General features: G+C 35.7%; 1 protein-coding gene across 18 annotated transcripts in view; it reads right to left on the bottom strand.

Moving 5' to 3' along the window:
* The window catches only part of SCEL (sciellin), a 140,942-nt gene that overhangs the window by 38,679 nt on the left and 83,006 nt on the right, over positions 1-19,257 (bottom strand). For 14 of the 18 annotated variants that reach the window (XR_007472993.1, XM_049700982.1, XM_049700991.1 and 11 more), the window contains 9 exons: positions 16,848-16,907; positions 15,616-15,676; positions 11,455-11,513; positions 10,348-10,407; positions 7,777-7,827; positions 6,765-6,827; positions 3,074-3,133; positions 2,868-2,927; positions 2,662-2,718 (listed from right to left, as the gene is read on the bottom strand). Coding sequence is in view for 17 of the 18 variants with exons in the window: in XM_049700982.1 (XP_049556939.1) it covers positions 2,662-2,718; positions 2,868-2,927; positions 3,074-3,133; positions 6,765-6,827; positions 7,777-7,827; positions 10,348-10,407; positions 11,455-11,513; positions 15,616-15,676; positions 16,848-16,907 (531 nt within the window). In the remaining variant the exon portion in view is untranslated. The remainder of the gene's footprint in view (positions 1-2,661; positions 2,719-2,867; positions 2,928-3,073; positions 3,134-6,764; positions 6,828-7,776; positions 7,828-10,347; positions 10,408-11,454; positions 11,514-15,615; positions 15,677-16,847; positions 16,908-19,257) is intronic. The other 4 variants (XM_049700989.1, XM_049700978.1, XM_049700979.1 and 1 more) reach the window with 3 other exon arrangements.

Consider the following 19,257-nt stretch of genomic DNA (forward strand, 5'->3'; position numbering starts at 1 on the left):
CTGTCACATTGAATTGGATGTAAAAGTGCCTTGTGGCTGTTATTCCTACTGGGAGTCATGTTAAAATGCCCCCTCTCTTTACCCATTAAAATCAAGTGGGCCACATAAATACATTGCAGATACAGGTGACTGAACATATTGAATGAAGTCACTTTTTTCAAATAGGCAGCTTAGTCTTTCCTGTTTGTTCTGCAGTAATTCTTGAACATCCTGGCTGATTATCATCAAATCTGGTGTAACTACTAAAGAATAGTCAGACATCACTTAGGTTAGATTTGTGGATCAAGCTGCCATCTGATATACAGAACAAACGAGTGGTTACCAGTGGGGAGAGGCAAGGGGGAGAGGGGCAACATAGGGGTAGGCAATTGAGAGGTACAAACCATTAGGTATAAAATAAGCTACAAGGATATATTCTATGATATGGAGAATATGGCAAATAGTTTGTAATAACTATAAGTGGAGTATAACCTTTAAAATTGTGAATCACTATATCATATACCTGTAATTTATATCATATTATATATCAACTATACCTCAATAAAAAGTTTAAAAATAAATCCTTAGAAAAGGCTGCCATCTGAAAACAACATGATAGTCAATATTTTTAAATTTCTTTTTTATAGTAATCCTATCTGTATAAGGAAAATGTCCTCTTCTTATAGATACTTTGTTAGGAGTTGCTGAAATACAAATTACTTTTTATGAAATTAGCTTCTTCTAATAAACAAAAGGCAAAACTCTTATGAGAAAGTTACCATTATCTGTCAACAGTGCATTTGCAGAAGGAGGAAGGGAAGGAGGCAAAAGTCAGAAGAAGGGGAAAGGGAGGAGGGAGAGGAGGAAGGAGGGAACAGGAGTGGGGGAGAGAGAGAGAGAGACAGAGGGCGCTACAGTTAATGGAAACAGCCGCTAAGGGAGAAGTTGGCTACAGTAGCCACTGTTAGTTATTCCATACGTACTTGTTAAACCTAACCACTTCCAACATGGGTTGGGAACCTCCTAAAACTGTTACTAATAAAAATAAAAATCTGCCCCTACAAGTACCACTCTGAAGAAATGCTTTTACTTATCAAAGATATTTCCATACGCTTACCAGTGGCAGGGTCGGCACCAAAAGTCCGCTATTATTTCAGTTATTAGAAAATCTCTATAAGACAAATCTTCATCTCCTCTCTGTCATTTCCACAATAATTTTCTAGAAAAAAAGTGTATCTAATTGTAGTCCTTTAACTGCAGGGGTGGGAGGGGAATTAGAAAGGAAGGGACTGTTAGGAGAATAAAGGACAGAAAGAAGGGGTAAATCTGAGGGTTTTTTGCTCCCGATCTTTTGTTCTTCCAGTAGTGACATCAGAAGGACTTGGGTTTAGATCCAGGATGTGTTTTCTTTCTTGAGAAGTTTATTTTATATCTTTGAGCTATAGTTTCTTCTTCTATAGAATAGCATGCGTGAATATATTTCTCATGGGGCTGGTTGTTGTGAGGATTAAATGTATATAAATTGCCAGGCACACCAGAGGTGTTCAATAAATACTGCTCTCTAATTAGCAATTGCTCTTCAATTGCCTTGGTACCTTCCTACCTCAGACACCCCAACACCTTGTGATAAAAACACACAAACATAAAAGGCAAATTAAAACACTAGGATTGACATATACACACTCCCATGTGTAAAACAGATAGCTGGTGGGAGCATGCTATAAAGCACAGGAAGCTCAGCTCGGTTCTCTGTGACGACCTACATGGGTGGGATGGGGGGGCGGGGTGGGAGGGAGGTCCAAGAGGGAAGGGGTATAGGTTTACAGACAGCTGACTCACTTCATTGTACAGCAGAAACTAACACAACATTGTAAAGCAATTATACTCCAAAAAAAAAAAAAAACCACTAATGTAGAAAACAAAAAGCCATAAGATTTAGGCCGATGAGCATGTCACACTATCCTCTTTCTCCCTGTGGCTTCAAAGCACTTTTCCATATGTTAATTTGCTTTCTTCACCCCAGAATTTTGAGACTTTAATTCCCAGCTATATATTTATTATGGCAAAATTTCAGGTCAGCAGAACAATCTGGGCTTCTCATACAACGCACTCTGGTGCATTATCAATAAGCTCTTTTGGTGAAAGATATGACATAAAGATAGTGAATTATAAGATATTTACAAAACTCAAAATGGAAGTTCAAGGTTAAAATCTGCTGGAATATTTTGTGAGCCCACATGAGCTGTGGATCTGTAATTTTGAAGACTGAATATCCTTTCCAATGCTCCAATGCTCTGTAGGCATCTGTGTAAACCACCGATTTGGTCCAGCTTCTCCAAAATATGTTTTCCTCTTATTTAATTTCACTCATTTTTCATATCAGTCCTGATACTCTATCTCCTATAGGCAACAAACCCTAACTTGTCTTCGTGAAAATTAGAAGTACAAAACTGAGTCCAAAAGAGTGCAATTGATTCCAGAAGAGTGTAGCATATTCTCGGCGGACAGGAAACACATGGGTTATAAATGTGTGCTCATTTGAACACTCAAGAAAAACGAAAGCCTTCTTTTAGAAAAAGAGAAGAAAGAAAGCAAGAAAGCGAGCAAGAAAGGACATTCCTAACCTAGAACCTTGGGTTCTTTTTTAAATGCATGTCAAGATAGTTAGGCAAAGTCATTTACCGCTTAGTATTTCTGAGAGGTGAAGGTTTCACTTCAATAAGATTGTCCAAAGCTTGGCTGTTCAAAGGAGAAAAAGAGAAAAAAATAAACTCCAATTAGTGATAGGTTGTTTTGTTTGTGCTAGGTCTATAAAGCAATATAATAAATCTACTCCACTCAGGGGCAACAGACATGAGAATGTGAAATGACTGTTTTTATTTGATTACCTTTGATTGCTTCTGATTACTTCAGGATTCACTTTGATGAGGTTATTGAGATCCTGGTTTCTTTAAAAAGAAAAATAAAAAGCAAGCAGGTTAATTATAAATAAATTCTTTTGGTAAGATCATTAAGGTTATAAATGTGCTTGAAATAATTGTAAAACAAAACATTCTTCCTACCCAAAGCACAAAAATTAATACAGTTCTATTACCTTTGGTTGTTGGAGAGAGTTTCAGGATTCACTTTGATGAGTTTATCAAGATCTTGATTTCTTCAAATGGAAAAAAAAATTAAAGCAGCTTGTGTTAGAGATAATACAGGTTTAAGGTGGCTGGAATTGGAAGAAGGGATTAGCTAGTTTATCATTTAGTATAAGACATATTGGTTTGGCATAGAACCCCCTTGAAATAAATTTTCAAACCAATCCAGGGAGGACTAATTATGTTGGATCAGGAGAAGAATTACTCTGACTTCATACACTTATTGTCAGAGCCCATCTACAAGGGCACACTAACTCAGAGTTCACAGCAAACATCTCATGATTGACCACTTTTACTCTGGAATGTTTTAACAGTATGACGATACAAACTGATTCTAAGGTCCTTGATATTTTAAAAATCATATTCACCAGCTAAATATACCATTTTTTAAAAAAATAAGAAACTCCCAAACTAGGATTATACTTAACATAAGTCTTGGCAAAGAGAGTTCCAGTAATCCATCAAAATTGTGACTTTTCTTTCCTCTACCATGACTTAAAAAGCTGAAATCATGGTAAATTAGGGACATACTCTGATAACTGTCCACTTCCTAGTTGAAACCCTATCAGTTTCTTTCCTCAGTCGGAGAACAGTATTTCCTCCCACCTGGTTTGCTATCACTCATTGCCTCTGTATAATACTTTGCTTCTAAGGGCTGGAAAGTAGTGATTTTTCAACGTGTTCCTCTAAATCGCTTTATAATATTTATTCACAGAAGAGCCCACAATAGCAAGAAATCTTGGGATTGATAACACCTGCTTTCAGTAAATTTTGGCAGCTACCTGCCTGTACCTTCTTCCCCCCAAAAGTCCTTTTCCCTTATATAAAAATAAAGTATGGTTTACTCTTCAAAAAGACTGATGCAAGGTTAGGAACTGAAGGAAGGCCACTTAGAGGTTAGTCATCAAAGTCTGAGAAAAAGGTCTGCATTTCCTTCCCCAACCCCTAAGCCTTTCCATAGAATTTGCTTCCCAGCTCATGGCTTCACTGAGTTTGATCTCTTCATCCTTGTTCTCAGATCTCCACAGTAGACAGAAAGCCCCTAAATGAATGTTTACTGTTTTGAATTATCTTCAATAGTAATATTATCAATTAAAGATAATCAGCTGGTATCTGCAAACACTATCAAAGAAATGATAAACATATGACAACTATCCAAAATAAAATTTTCTTGTATAAATTGATTACAAAAACCTGTTATAAAGTTAAATTATGCCTGAAAGACGATCTTTAAAATGAGGATAATTTCATACATTAAAAGAAAAAAAGTACAAAAAATAAAACTTTGTAGAGGAAATAATATGTCAAAGGCCACAACCTTTTAATACATAAAATCAATCACAATATTTTAGTGTAACTACATATAATATTCACCAACCAGCATAATTAGGAGTAAGCTGCATAAAAAAATGCAAACACAAACATGAGAACTCCCGTTTTTACTGTTCTGCTCAGTACAGAAAACTTGGTTCATTCCAAATCTTAGAACTGTGCTATTCAAACTACTACATCATAGAGCTCATTAAAAAATACAATTTACATCACAGCCCAATACTTCCTGTTTTCAGTCAGACAGACAGACACACACACATAATAAAACATAAATTTCACAAAATAAGACACCCACTACGTAAGAACTCTCATGTTTTCTGCTCTACTTCACTCTAGCTAACCGGGAAAAAATGCTGACTGCCGCTCACTAAATTAATTACAGGACCATTTAATGGGATGTGACCCACAATTTGAGAAACACTAGCTTAGAAAACATATATATAAACGCGTGCTATGTTTTACCACTTCTCTTAAAAAGACGACACCTTGTGTCAATAAAGCAAGGATCTCAGTAATGGTCCTGAATTGCCTTGACTGATAGCATCATGCAACTTAATGAATTGAAAACTTACAGACGCTTTTTTCAGACCCTGGATCCTACAAACACAGGAATCTTATATCTAAATTTTATCCAGGAAAAATGTAACATTTTTCCTACTCAAGTTACTGCTTTCATTTATTTTGCTTTAAGGGTATAGGGATACATTGAAATATTTAGCTATTATTATTTTCACGTAGTTCAAAAGTTGTAAAGTGTTTTGCGGTCATTGGCACAAATTTGTGCCATTGTCACTTCAAAGACTGTGAAGTAATATTTCAAGTGACCCTATGAAAGTAGTAGAGAACATCTCCAGGCTGTCCCATGGCAGGAGCAAAAGTCCTAGCTTGATAGTTTCCACTATTTCCTGAGGTACTGAATCAACTTTCACCTATTTTAAGATCAAAGTCTCCATGCTGTGATTTAAAGACCAGGAGTTGGGCTGGGAGTTGGAAGAACTCACAGAAGATTATGAGACTTTTGCCCGGAATACTTCAGTGTTCTCATTTGTAAAATTGGGAGATTGGATTTGTTCATCTCTAAGCCTCTGCCCATCTCTAACATCTTCTACCCCTAGGAATCTATGAATGTGAATTTTACTGCCTGTCATGTTTATTAGCTATTTCATTTCTCCTTTTCTTTTTAAATGCAACTCACTGACAATACATTCTATATTCAGCAAGCAGTACATAAGCGTCCCAAAATGTAATATATTAAATTGACAACCTATTATTGTCTTGGAGTCCCATCTCTTTGCCCCCAATACATAATTAGCTTTAAACTATGATAATTGCTTGCTATTAATAAGATTGAGTATGTCTACTGAATTCTCTTTTTGGCATCCACGGCCTATAATTATACCTAATGTGCACCTAATGATACCTAGCTGTAAGCTTCAAACCCAGTAGGTGCTCAGTAATTATTCACCACCTAACAGATCACAGAACTACTATTCGTCTTCCACTAGTTTTCTCTGTGACACTGGTCACATCACTTAACCTTTCTGAGTCTTAATTTCCTCTTCTGTAAATAGAATAGGTTTGACTGGAACAGTGGTTTGCAAGTGTTCATAGTAACTGGGCTATGAGTTTTCTGAGGTTCCTTCCTTCCATCTCCAAAGTTTTGCAATTTTTGTACATACCAGTTAAACTCAAAAAAGTGAAATCATAAAAACATTCTTAAATATATATATATATATAAATATATACGTACATACATATAATAGTAGTGTATAATGATATAAAAATCTTCATATAACCAGAGACAAAAAGTGAATTTCATTTTTATCATTATAGGTACTACTTAAAGAATTATCAAATTTTAGATCCATTACTTTGCTGCGAGCAGCAAACCATCTAAGAAATAATGAACCTCATAAAATTTCCACCGAAAACACCCTCTGAAAACGAGGTGAATGGTATTGCTTACAACTAATGAGGTGTCCAGGACGCTCTTTTCAAAAAATTAACTATCATTCATAAATTTAACCAAATCCAGAGACAAAGGTATTAACATCAATACTACAAAACATGAACAGGGCATAGACTAACTATGTTTCTACCCCAATCACTCCCTTCAATTGCTTTACTTGAGCTGCCTTTCTTTTTATTAGCAAATAGATATCTAAGTTTTCAGGGACATACAAAAATTGTGATGACTTTTCAAGATTTATATTCAGTTTGCCCATAGAATGATTACAAGTCATTTATATTCAAATTGTACTTAGTTAGGGAGAAACAAAGCAAAGTAAATAAATCACATCCTTCTCTTACCCGGCTGTGTTTTTGACAGCTTTGGGGCTTACGTTAATAAGTTCATCAAGATCTTGTTCACTGCTAAAACAAAATAAAATAAAAGGTCAAATTCAGTTGGAAATCAGAAACAATGGCTGGCATTGTTTCTTCTGATGCTTGTGAATCATTCCATGGGATCCTAGACAAAAAGTGATAAATTTACCGAGTTTCTACTTTATATATATTAGTTACATTAGTTATCTTTTTTAAATCCTCAAAACAACTGAGTTAAATATTACCATTCTCTCTTTATAAATAAATTGAGTTTCATAGAAATTAAGACCCTCTTTGGGCCAGATACCTAAGAAATGACTGAGGGTGAACTAGGATTGAAACCATAGCTGGACCCCAAACCACATGCTCCCTTCTGCTAACATCCTTCCTCTCTCTATTCACAATAATTCCTTACATCTGCACAATGCTTTTCACCAACATTATCATCATAATAATCTTGAGAGGTAGCTTGGAGTTACTCTGTCACGTTTTTCTTAACTTTTGCTCCAGTGAATGATGGGTCTTAACTTTTCAAGAAGACAGGAGTATAATCAAAATCATGTAGAAATATTCTAATCAAGTATTAGAATGTTATGTCACCAATTTTCTGAAGAGTCATTTAATTTTTATTAATCCTTGGGTTTGTGAAAGAGAAGAAAGCCAATATTCTTTGGTTTATTCAGTTTTATGAACTTATAGTTTATTTACTATAAACTTGCAGTAATAACCTACTTATGCTACTGTTGTGTCCAGTGAATTTCTCAAATAGTCATTAAACAGAATTTGCTTCAGTATTACAATTTGAACAAAATTATAATGTAATAAATTGAAGCAACACAATAAAAGAAAAAATCTATCTACCATTATTACACACAACAAATCAATTTGTTCTCATTTTTTTCATGTCCCCTTTCAAATGTCCTTAGCCAAATAATCTTATTCTGGGGCATAAATTGAAGACTTGCTCACGAGTCTTCAATAATCTTAATAAGCTTACCTTTTTTTTGCTGAGGGAGTCACTTTGATAAGATGGTTCAGATCCTGGTTCCTAAAAAATGTTGTAAATTTCAATAAGGGGGTAAAATCAAGTCAAATCAATTACAATTTGTACATTTTTTTTCAATCTTAATATTGAATCAAGTGATTGTTGTTAATTCAAAACTTCATCTTGAGTTCTTTTTTTAGCCCTCTGTAAAAGCAGGTGGCTACTATCAATTCATTTCTTATACAACTACATATATATGAAAATTTAATTTAGTTTTATTCTTATTTCTTTTAAGACAACCTCAAATTTAAATTGCTCGTAAACTCCTTGTTTTCCAAGAATATTTTTGATGATTGTAATGAACAAGAGAAAAATTTAAGCTGTTGGTCATTTGCACGTGTTCCTTGCTTCCCTCCCCTCGAAACAAAACAAAACAAAAACCTGGGATTTTTTAAAAAAGAGGCTATTTCCTGATTCTAAGGTATGGAGGTAATATACATAATATTAATATGTAACATTCAGGCTACTCCAAGATATTAATCAGTTCAGAATCATGCTTCATGCAATGCTAAGTCAGAACAAGGAAGACTTCAGATTATATAACTTGCTTTTATTCTAAACAAATAGGCAATAATAGCTCTAAAGAGACATTTCTGTTATCGTACTGGGCCTTCATACCAACTCTAACACCAGAAGGCCTGAACAAGATGCCTAATTTGATATACCTTATTATTGGACAATTTGTTATACATCCTGAAAAGAAAAAAGACTGGAAAGGCTTATATCCCTGAACTAATCTTTAGCATTAACCTATAAACTAATTTTATCATGTACAAATCCTTCCATGTAAATTATTGCATTCTATTATATTGAACTATATGAAATTGTCCTCTTGTGGATCAAAAATTATTGAATGTCACAATTTCATAAAATCCAACCTAACAGATAATTTCTTTGGTATCTTCTTTGAACTAGGCATTGAGTGGTGCAATGAGGATCCAACAATGAAGAAAAACAGTAACAGTAATAATAATATCAATAGATAATATCTAATAAGTACTTGAGGAATAAGTGCTTCATAAGCTTGATAGCATATAATTTTTCTGGTAATTCATGAAGAAGGTAATTCTTACAATCCCCACTTTACAGATAAAGAAGCTGAGGCTTAAAGGAGTTTAAACTATGTGTCCAAGATTATACAGCTAATAAGTATTCTCTGAACTCAAAAATTTCACTACCAAGTAGAAGAGATGGACACATGACCTAATGCAATACATGGCAGAGGGTGGGGACTGAAACGAGGCTCACACACTGCACGGGAAAGGTCATATCATTAAGGCCATCTTCACTTTACAAACTAAGTCATCTTGGAAGAGGGACAAGGGATAGCTGTCTTTCATTGACTCTTTTATCTGTAACATGAAGTATTACATGGTCTCTGGATTCAGTACCTGACCCTCAGACAGTGGCAATGCGTTATGTTCTTATTTAGTGAACAAAATCTAAGGACAATTTAGCACTAAATAATCAGATAAAAGAATGATAAAATCTTTGGTCCAACCATAAAGTGAATAAAACAAGATATGCAAGGGAGGCTTTGTTTCAGAAGCTGTTCCAAGTACATTCAGAGTTGATCCTCTTCACTCACCCACATGAAATACTGTTTAGTCCAGGAGTCAGCAAACTATGGTCCTCAGGCTAAATTCAGCCTGTAGTCTTGTTATATAAGTAAAGTTTTATTGGAACACAGCCATGCCCATTCCTTTACAATGTATTATCAATGGTTGCTAGTTGACTAGTTAAAATAGAGACTGTTTTGGTCCCCCAAACCTGAAATATTTACTACCTAGCTCTTTAAGCAAAAGTTTCTGACTCCTGATCTAGTCTAATAAACTTTATATGATATCTACCTACTGTAAAAATAGAATTCCTATACACCAAGTAAGATAGAATATCTGTCAGAAAGGAAATATATACCTTGGTATCTTTTATATTTAACTCGCATTCAAACTAGCATAACAATATATATTTATAGATTCGTGATTTTTTTTACATCTCTGTTTACTCAACATGATGTACCTTAAAGAAAATTCTCTCTATAAAAGACAAATGTCATTCTTTGTATTCTTTATTATTTCAATAAACTAAGTATAATTTTAAAAAATAACCTCCCAACTTTAGGAATTGTTTGAGTGTAAACATAAGAGAAGAGGCAAAAAATGATGAAGGATAAAGGAAGGAGAATTTTCTTCACATGAAGACCTTCTCTTAGGCTGCTTATGTCTAAGAAATTGTATGGGGAAGATATTTCATCCCAGGAGGAAAATCGATTCATTTTGAGGAAATCCCAAACATGGAACACAAATCCCACACTGATAAGAGATTATTCCCATATTTTAAGGAATTCCTCCACAAATATCCACAACCAGGGAGCCCTGAATAAGGACTTGAAGACTAGGTTTCTGACATAGAGGTATTGATTTTGGGTCCCATTATTGACTGTCTCTGTGATGGGACATGAGTTTTATCATATTTTCGAGGTTGAATAGAAGAAAATGGAGAAAGAAGTTCCATAAACCTCACCCTTGGTTAGTTCTGTTTATTTCTGGAGCCACTTTGATGAGATTGTCAAGACTTTGGCCCCTTTAAAACATGGAAGAAATGATCAGAGAAATGGTCAACTTACATCAAGTGGTTTCAAATATTTATTAAAATGGAGAAACATTTTTATTATAGAAATATTTTACTATAAAATGTTTATTAAAATAGAGATCATCTCAAGGGGTTGGAGTTTTTCAGTGTTGACTCTGAAAATATATATTTGGACCTAACTATAACTGCATAGAAATAATAAACAATAATTAATGGTTTCAGAAAATTCATGATGTGCCAGGCACTGTTCTAAGTGATTTACGTGATTTATATGATTTAATCCTCACATCAGTCCAAGCAAATAGTGCTAAAAAATTAATAAGCAGGACTTCCCTGGTGGCGCAGTGGTTGAGAGTCCGCCTGCCGATGCAGGGGACACGGGTTCGTGCCCCGGTCCGGGAGGATCCCACATACCGTGGAGCAGCTGGGCCCGTGAGCCATGGCCGCTGGGCCTGCGCGTCTGGAGCCTGTGCTCCGCAACGGGAGAGGCCACAACAGTGAGAGGCCCGCGTAGCGCAAAAAAAAAAAAAAAAAAAGAGTAAAAATTTTGACCTCCATACAAATCATTGGTATACTAGTTCAGTTTCCCATTTACAGTCAAAATAAAACCATAAAATTAGGGCAAGATTGAGTTAAAAAGATCAATTCTGGAACTATTTGCCAAAAACTCTCACCTGGCCAGCCCTTTTCAGTATTCTACATAATCCTATAGCTATAATTAAACTATATTTTGTTAATAATTTCCATTTGTAGTGCCTTCTTGCGTTAAAGGGATTTTATATCCATTATTGCACTTGATCCTTAATAATCAAATGACAAAGGTGGAACAGACATTATGATCCTCATTTTAAAACTAAAGAAGCCTCAGCTCAGTGTTCGAGGGACTTGCTCCAAGGCACCCAGCCAGTAAGTAATGGAACTCATACTTTCTGACTCCACAGATTTTTCAGCATAGCTTCTCTAATGAGAGCCACAAATTGATGCAGAATTTGATGCACAAATTGATGGGAAGGAAGAAAGATATGATATAATCCTCACCCTGGGTTACTTCTGTTTACTTTAGGGGTCACTTTGATGAGATTGTCAAGGCTCTGGCCCCCTTAAAGCATAGAAAACGTGATGAGGTTAATGATAGACTAGAACCAAGATGATAAAACTATTCATTAAAACTCAGGAACAGTATAAACACTCACTGAGATCATGCCAAAGAGCTGAAGATTGTTAAAGGTACGCAGAAGTATGTAGGGATTTATATATCTCTGAAACACATTGAGACTCAGTGAGACAATATTTTAATCTTGGAGCCATTTGGGCCACTAGCAAATACTGAACTAGGACTCTATTTTGATTCATTGAATGCTATGCTCTTAGCCTTTTCCAGGTGCACTAAACATATTTTGTAATAGTCTGTATACACATTTCATGGAACATTCCACAAGACACAACTCTACCTATCAACTTCCAACATGCTGTGGAACTTCTGAACTTTGGAGAAGTTTTGTAAAATTGACATTCATTAGCAGATTTTCTATTTAAACACTGGATTTAGATAAGTATACCAATTTGTTAAAGTCCATGATATACAAATCTGGTATCTGCTGCTGGTACTTATAACTGTGTGTTAAAACTACAAATTTTGACTAGTTGTGTTGGCAACAAATAATAGGAAGATTAAAATCTATAAAGTTCTGAAATGTAAGCTATATTTACTATAATATAAAACTCCGTGTAGTCAGTGAAAACACGTCAGTAATTTATGATTACCCTTTAGTATATCTGCTTCTGATTTTAATGGAATTTTGCTTTTCCTATTGCTTCTACATGTGTTTTCCACATTCACAGTGCCAGCCAAAGTGCCTCTGATCTACAGAGGATACCACATGGGTAAAGAACGTCCACAGAAGGCACTTTTACACTCTGGATCCCCATGCCCTGTGGCCCTGCTAAGATTGATCATGAAATCTCTGAGGTTGCATCAGTGCAACATCAAAGGTATAGATATTTGGAAGCAGCTAGATGTTGACTCAAGTTTTTACTTGTATGCAGATGTCTGAGAATGTGTACATTCCTGCTAAAAGCAGCAATAAAAAATTTGATCCTTTTTCATGCAAATAATGAAATTATTAACCCTGAAAGAGACAACCATTCTACACCAATACCCTTTGCTGATTTTTTTATCCCCTTGTTGCCTGAATGAAATATGTGGAATTTGAATGCTAGTGACTGAGAAAAAAAATTCCCAGGATTCTGCTTCTAGATTTGAGTACACAAAAAGAAACTCCATAACATTAAGCACTGCAACTCCTCCCTTGTAATATTTGTGTTGGTTGTGTTGTCAAGACCTTGATCTCTTTATATTAAATAGGGCACATATCAGTATAAGGTTTCCTAAATTTTAAAGTTCATATAGTCAATAAAGAAGAGTGTGCTATTTAATGTAGTAATGTAAAATAATATTTTGAGCTCAACTGTGGGAAGCAGTGCCTCATAGTGTATATGTCTTCAATATTTATGCATTCTTTCAACCCACAAATAGTTATGGAAAGCCTACTATGGGCCCCAAGTTATGGGATAGCTGTGAACAATACAGATGGGCTTAGCCCTCAAGAAGCTTCCATTCTAACTTGATGAGTGGCAGGCAATATGCAATCAAACGTGTAAATGAATGCCACATTTCCAGATAATAATATATGCTATGAAGAAAGTAAAAAAGAGTGCCTGGTGCCTGCAATGCTGGGGTTGAAGGAGGGGGTGGTGACTTAATTATATTCAATGGTCAGAAACGATCTCTTTGAGAAGGTGACAATATGGGAATAGAGCTTCCCAAAGTGGGAATAGCATACACAGAAGTGTTAAGGCAGAAGTGAGCCTGGAATAGAAAAAAGATCAGTTTGGCTGGACTTTACTGAACATGTGAAAGGCCATTGCTAAAGTTTAGAACTTTATTCTACCTGAAATAAGAGAACATTGAAAGTTTTTTTATAAGGGAGGGAGACGATCTTATTTTACTTTTAAGAGATCTACAGAATTTAATTATGCTTGGTAAAGGAAAAAAAAAAAAAGATGACTACTGTCCCTAAAAGGTCCCAGGAAGCACACACATACACAACCATGAACATAGGTACTCATATACACACAAAAGCACACGTAAATACTCACACATATATTTAGGCACACACAAGCATGTGTACACATGTACACAATCAAACACACATTTTCACTTGTTTGCACAGACACACACCCATATGCACTCACACATGTAGGCATACACACATGAATGCACACACACATGAATGCACACATTTGCATGTGTGTCTACACATGTGTACACATAGGCACACACACGCACACCCCAACCTATGAAAAACAATAGGTGATGATTTGAAATACTCTTTTTAATAAAAATTAGAAAGGAAAAACATGAATTTTTCTTGGAGAGTCAAAGTAAGTTAAATATTTGAACAGAATCTAAATTATTAAGAAAACACATTTCACATGAATCTTTATCATTGCTAAAACTATTTGTATCTACTATGTGCCAGGCATGACAGTATTATGATCCCTATTTTGTAGATGAGTAAACTGAAGCATGGGGACACAGCTAGCAAGTGACAGAGCCAGAATTTGAACCCGGGTCTTTTAGACTCCCTGCTCCCAACCTCAAGTTACCTCCCTGAAATACCCAGGTAACCAAGGAAGTCAGTGCTCTCTTCTCAGTCTGTCGGTTGCAAAACTGTACACGTCTGCAACTCATAGGGTCACTGGGCCTGCAACCACACTGCTGCTGAGAACAGGATGGCCTGACAGCACACACCAGCTTTCAGCCAGCCAGGCTCTGCTGACAGGGCCTGCAGGCATCAGTGACACATTTTAGAATCAATGCATAATAACACATACTGAGTGAATGGAATGGAAAGGAGTTCAAAAGAAACCACATGGAATTATTTGGTATACTTTTCAGCAACACGTCAACAAGCTCAGTTTCAGATATGTTCCATCTGTTTTTTAAAAAATAAAAAAAGAAGCAAGAGGACATAAGCTTTCCAGATTTACTTGACAATTCATGGGTAGGGTAATTCGTTTACAAGGTACACTTTGTTAAGCTCTTCATCTTTAAACATACACCGCACTATATACACATACCCACACTACACACAAACACAGTACACATGTACACACACAGTTTGTACATAAACACATCCACACACACTACTTACACTCCCACAGACATAGACTTGTTTATATATGCTATTTATGCAAACATACACATACACACACACTACTTATACATACACACATACGTTTATATATATATATATATATATATATGCATTGTGATGGTTAATTTCATGTGTCAGTTTGACTGGGCCACAGAGTGCCCAGATATTTGGTCAAATATTATTCCAGGTGTGTCTGTGAGTGTTTTGGGATGAGATTAACATGTGAATCTGTAGACTGAGTAAAGCAGATGGCCGTCCCTAACACGGGTGAGCCATAGCCAAGCAGCTGAAAGACTGAATAGAACCAAATGCTGAGTTAAGAAGAGACTTTGCCTGCCTGACTGCTTGACCTAAGACCTTGTTCTCTTGCCCTTGGACTGGAAATTAACCATGGGCTCTCTTGGTCCTCAGGCCTTCAAACTTGAACTGGAACTACTATTGTCTCTCTTGGGTCTCCAGCTTGCCAACGATGGGTCTTGAGACTTCTCAGCCTCCAGAAGGGCATGTGCCAATTCCTTATAATAAATCTCTCTCTCTCTCTATTCTATTGTTCTGTTTCTCTGGAGAACCCTGATTAATACACACACACACACTTATACCAACACACTTATACATATACACTAATATATACACACATTTATATGTAACACACTATTTACACATGCACACACACATACAGACTCACACACACACACACACACACACACATACACTTACACACAAAGAAATAAATAGTAGAGAGGGTAGTCAAATTCTCATTTAATTTCTCAAAATCTACCTTATAGCAAATGTCACCTGAGAATAAAACGCAAGAGGTCACTTCTGTGTATCACTCATATAGAATTGCTTAATATGACGTATGTGGAAAAAAAGAGTTCAGTTCAGTTTGAATTTCAATTTGCTCTCCTGAATGCAAGCACTCAGAATTCCAATGTGTTTATAAATGCCAAAGGAGAAATAAAAAGCTTTAAATTACTTACCCCTTGATATTTTTATTTGTTTCAGGATTCTCTTTAATAAGCCCATTGAGGTCTTCTTTCCTTTGAATAAGGAAATGAGTTTTAATGAATGTCATTAAAATAAAACACTGATCAAGTGAACAATGATTGGCAAAATTAAGAAGTGGTAAGTATACACGTTCTCTATCAATGTAATTTTTAAAGCTATAAATGCAAATGAAAATTCTTCTCTTACTTCTTGAGCTGAAGACCATTTAAGTTTCCTAATTTACCAACAAGAAACATATGATGTTTTTGTTTCATTCTCAAAATGCATAAGTGTACGTGAAACTTGTTATTTAACAAAATCAGCTTTGCCCTCAGATACATCTTGTTAGAACACCCCAGATGGGTGGCACTGAAGTAATGCTGAGTTAGATAAAGTTCTATACTGGATCCAGATAGAATGTAAATTTCCATCTAACAAATCAGATATAATTGCCTATTCTGTTTTTAAATAATAAGAATAATGTAAAAGATGATAATAGTTTAACAATGTGAAAAATAATTTTAAAAATATATGTCTTCATATAAACGCAACCATTCCCCCTTTTAAAATATAATTAGATTATGGTGAATTATAAGAGCAAGAAAAAATACCTTACATGGTAGGAAAATTAATGACACTTCTTGGGGAGACACATGTCACCTCCATTAAAATGAACTGAGTAATACCAAAAGGGGCATAGCTTGAACCCAAAGGGGGCAGTGGAGGATGGCAGAGGTATTGTGATTGAGTACTGCTGCCTTGTCAACATAGCCCTGAAGAAGAGAAGTGGTGGGATGTTCTTCCTCCCAGTGTGTGTATCTGCCCAGCCCCTCCCCTGGGCTGCCTTCTGAGACCACCATGCTCAAAGAAGTTGATTTTCAGTAGTTTAGTCAACACTCACTCTTGGCTATCTTTGTCATTTTGGAGATCCACTTTTAAAATATTGTCAAGATTGTGCTTTCTTTAGATCCAAAGAAATTCAATTCAGTAACTCACCCCTAAAACTAAATCAAAATCTGGGAGAAAAGGCAACTTACTATTAAACATTGGAGCAATTCTTCAAAAATAAGCAATTTTATTGGGAGCAAGGAGGAAAGGTCATGTGGCCTATCATTATTATCCAATTCCATGCCAGTAAAACACATTTCTAAAGTTAAAATGCCAAATCACTTTATCTTATTGTCACTTACAGAAATCAGATTTAAAGATACTAATCAGTCTTACCCAGTGGTGTTTTCACTTTCTTTGGGATTCACTTTGATAACATTATCAAGGTCTTCACCTCTTAAAAAAAAATTAGATCAGTTTCAAAGTATTCCCACAGTATTTTTTTATATACACATTCCATATTATTGATGATTAATTCAAGCTTTTGGAGAAGATTATTATACTGGTATTAAATTCATTTTTGTTATGAAAGTTACCTATCAATAATATAGGATTCTATTGGGCTCTAGGTAAAGTTAAATTTAGATAGACTCTCCAAAGTAAAGCTCAGGGCAGTAGAGTTCAGACACAGAAGAGAGAAGCCAAACTCAAAGATGTGACCCCCTTCAGTATACTGAGAAGATCACATAATTAACCCAGTAGAAAATAAGCAAGATTTAGAAACATCAAAGCAGTTCTCACCCTCTGCTAGTCTGATCTGTCCTAGCATTTGCTTTGATAACTGTTTTGAGATCTTGGATTCTTTGGAAAAAACATGGAGACCTTATGTCAATTAACTTGCATTCAATTTTTTCTGAAAACCATATAAATAAGAATGTCCCTGAAAGGATGTCAGATGTTTCCAGGGCCAACTGACCAGAGAAACTTCAATATAATTATCCCTTAGCTTGTCTATTTTAATTTCCACAGTAGTACTTGGTTTAAATCAGTTTAAAAAATCTTCGCCAACACACCTCTCACTTTGCAATTTTGTCCTTTCTATTTCTTACTTTAAATAGAAAATTTGTCTCATTTTTAAATTATTTAAGAAAATATAGAATAAGAGATTATGCAGTAAGTTTTCCTGCACTTACTTCAGTGCAACTCAAGCATGTGGTCTTATGGAAACAGGATTCATCATATTTTCTGACTACTATCTCTGATAGGCCCCAAACTGCAACAGTTCAACTGTGACAGAGGAAAGTGTAACACTCCCGTTTCCAACAAGGTGTAAAAATCTAACATGAAAAAAGAGAGCCCCATTATGTGAGGAGCTTTACTTACCCTTTCTTGTTTTTGTCAGTCCTTTGATTAACTTTAATAAGACTTCCAAGGCCTTGGTTTCTTTATAACATTTGAGGGGGCAGGGAGAGCACAGCAACGGAGAGAGAAAGAGAGATTCAACAGTAGATTTTTCACAACAGCAGTAAGACATTATCAGTACCTGAAACATCAGAAGTCTTTAGAAATATTTAATTCAAGTGGCTCTTCTCATGCCAAATGCTGATATGCTAACTATCCTACAGTGAGGACCCAACCATTACTCGGTTATGATTAAATCAATTTAAACGTAGACGTTCCCCCCCACATCTCAGTTTTGCTTTCTTTGTCCTTTGAGGGTGGGTTGGTGAGAAACTAACTTTAATACATGTGTTGAGATATTGTCTTCCTTAAACATGAAAATCATTCACATCAAGGGTGGAAATCAGATGATCAACATTTTAAATCTAAACATTCTGAAAATTTAGACAAGTCATTTTAAATAAAAAGTAACCTGGGAAAGGTAGAAATAACTCTTTGATGACACCAGTACTTTATGTGACTTGACCACAACCAATAAAACTTTCACACGCCAATAGCTTAAAACAATTAGGGAATATGAAAACTAATCTCTCTAAATCCCCCGGTTCAATGCCATTTTCATCTGTCTCTGTCTTTCACTGTGATAAGACTGCTGACATTTGAGGTTCTTTCTGTGTAAGGAAGAAGGAAGGGAGACAGGCAGGGAAGAAGGAAAAGAAACTGTGGGCTCTCCCTACCACACCAAACAGACCCATCTTTTCTGCATCAAAGCCCAGCTGCTATCAAGTTATACCAGCTTACAAACCCCTTCTCTTTTCTCCTCCTTCCTAGCCCACACGATTGACTTGTGTTGTTCATCCCACTTTTCCAATTTCCACCACTTGTATGGAACTTTCCAAACTTCAGTTATTTATTTATCTTTTAATTAATTAATTAATATTATTTTTAACATCTTCATTGGAGTATAACTGCTTTACAATGGTGTGTTAGTTTCTGCTTTATAACAAAGTGAATCATATACATATACATATTTCCCCATATCTCCTCCCTCTTGCGTCTCCCTCCCACCCTCCCTATCCCACCCCTCTAGGTGGTCACAAAGCACAGAGCTAATCTCCCTGTACTATGCAGCTGCTTCCCACTAGCTATCTATTTTACATTTGTTAGTATATATAAATCCATGCCACTCTCTCACTTCATCCCCCCTTACCCTTCCCCCTCCCCGTGTCCTCAAGTCCTATGTCTGCGTTTTTATTCCTGTCCTGTCCCTAGGTTCTTCAGAATCATTTTTTTGTTTTCTTTTTAGATTCCATTTATATGTGTTAGCATACGATATTTATTTTTCTCTTTCTGACTTACTTCACTCAGTATGACAGTCTCTAGGTCCATCCACCTCATTACAATA

Source organism: Orcinus orca, chromosome 18 (assembly GCF_937001465.1).
Source record: "Orcinus orca chromosome 18, mOrcOrc1.1, whole genome shotgun sequence".
Taxonomy (NCBI): domain Eukaryota; kingdom Metazoa; phylum Chordata; class Mammalia; order Artiodactyla; family Delphinidae; genus Orcinus; species Orcinus orca.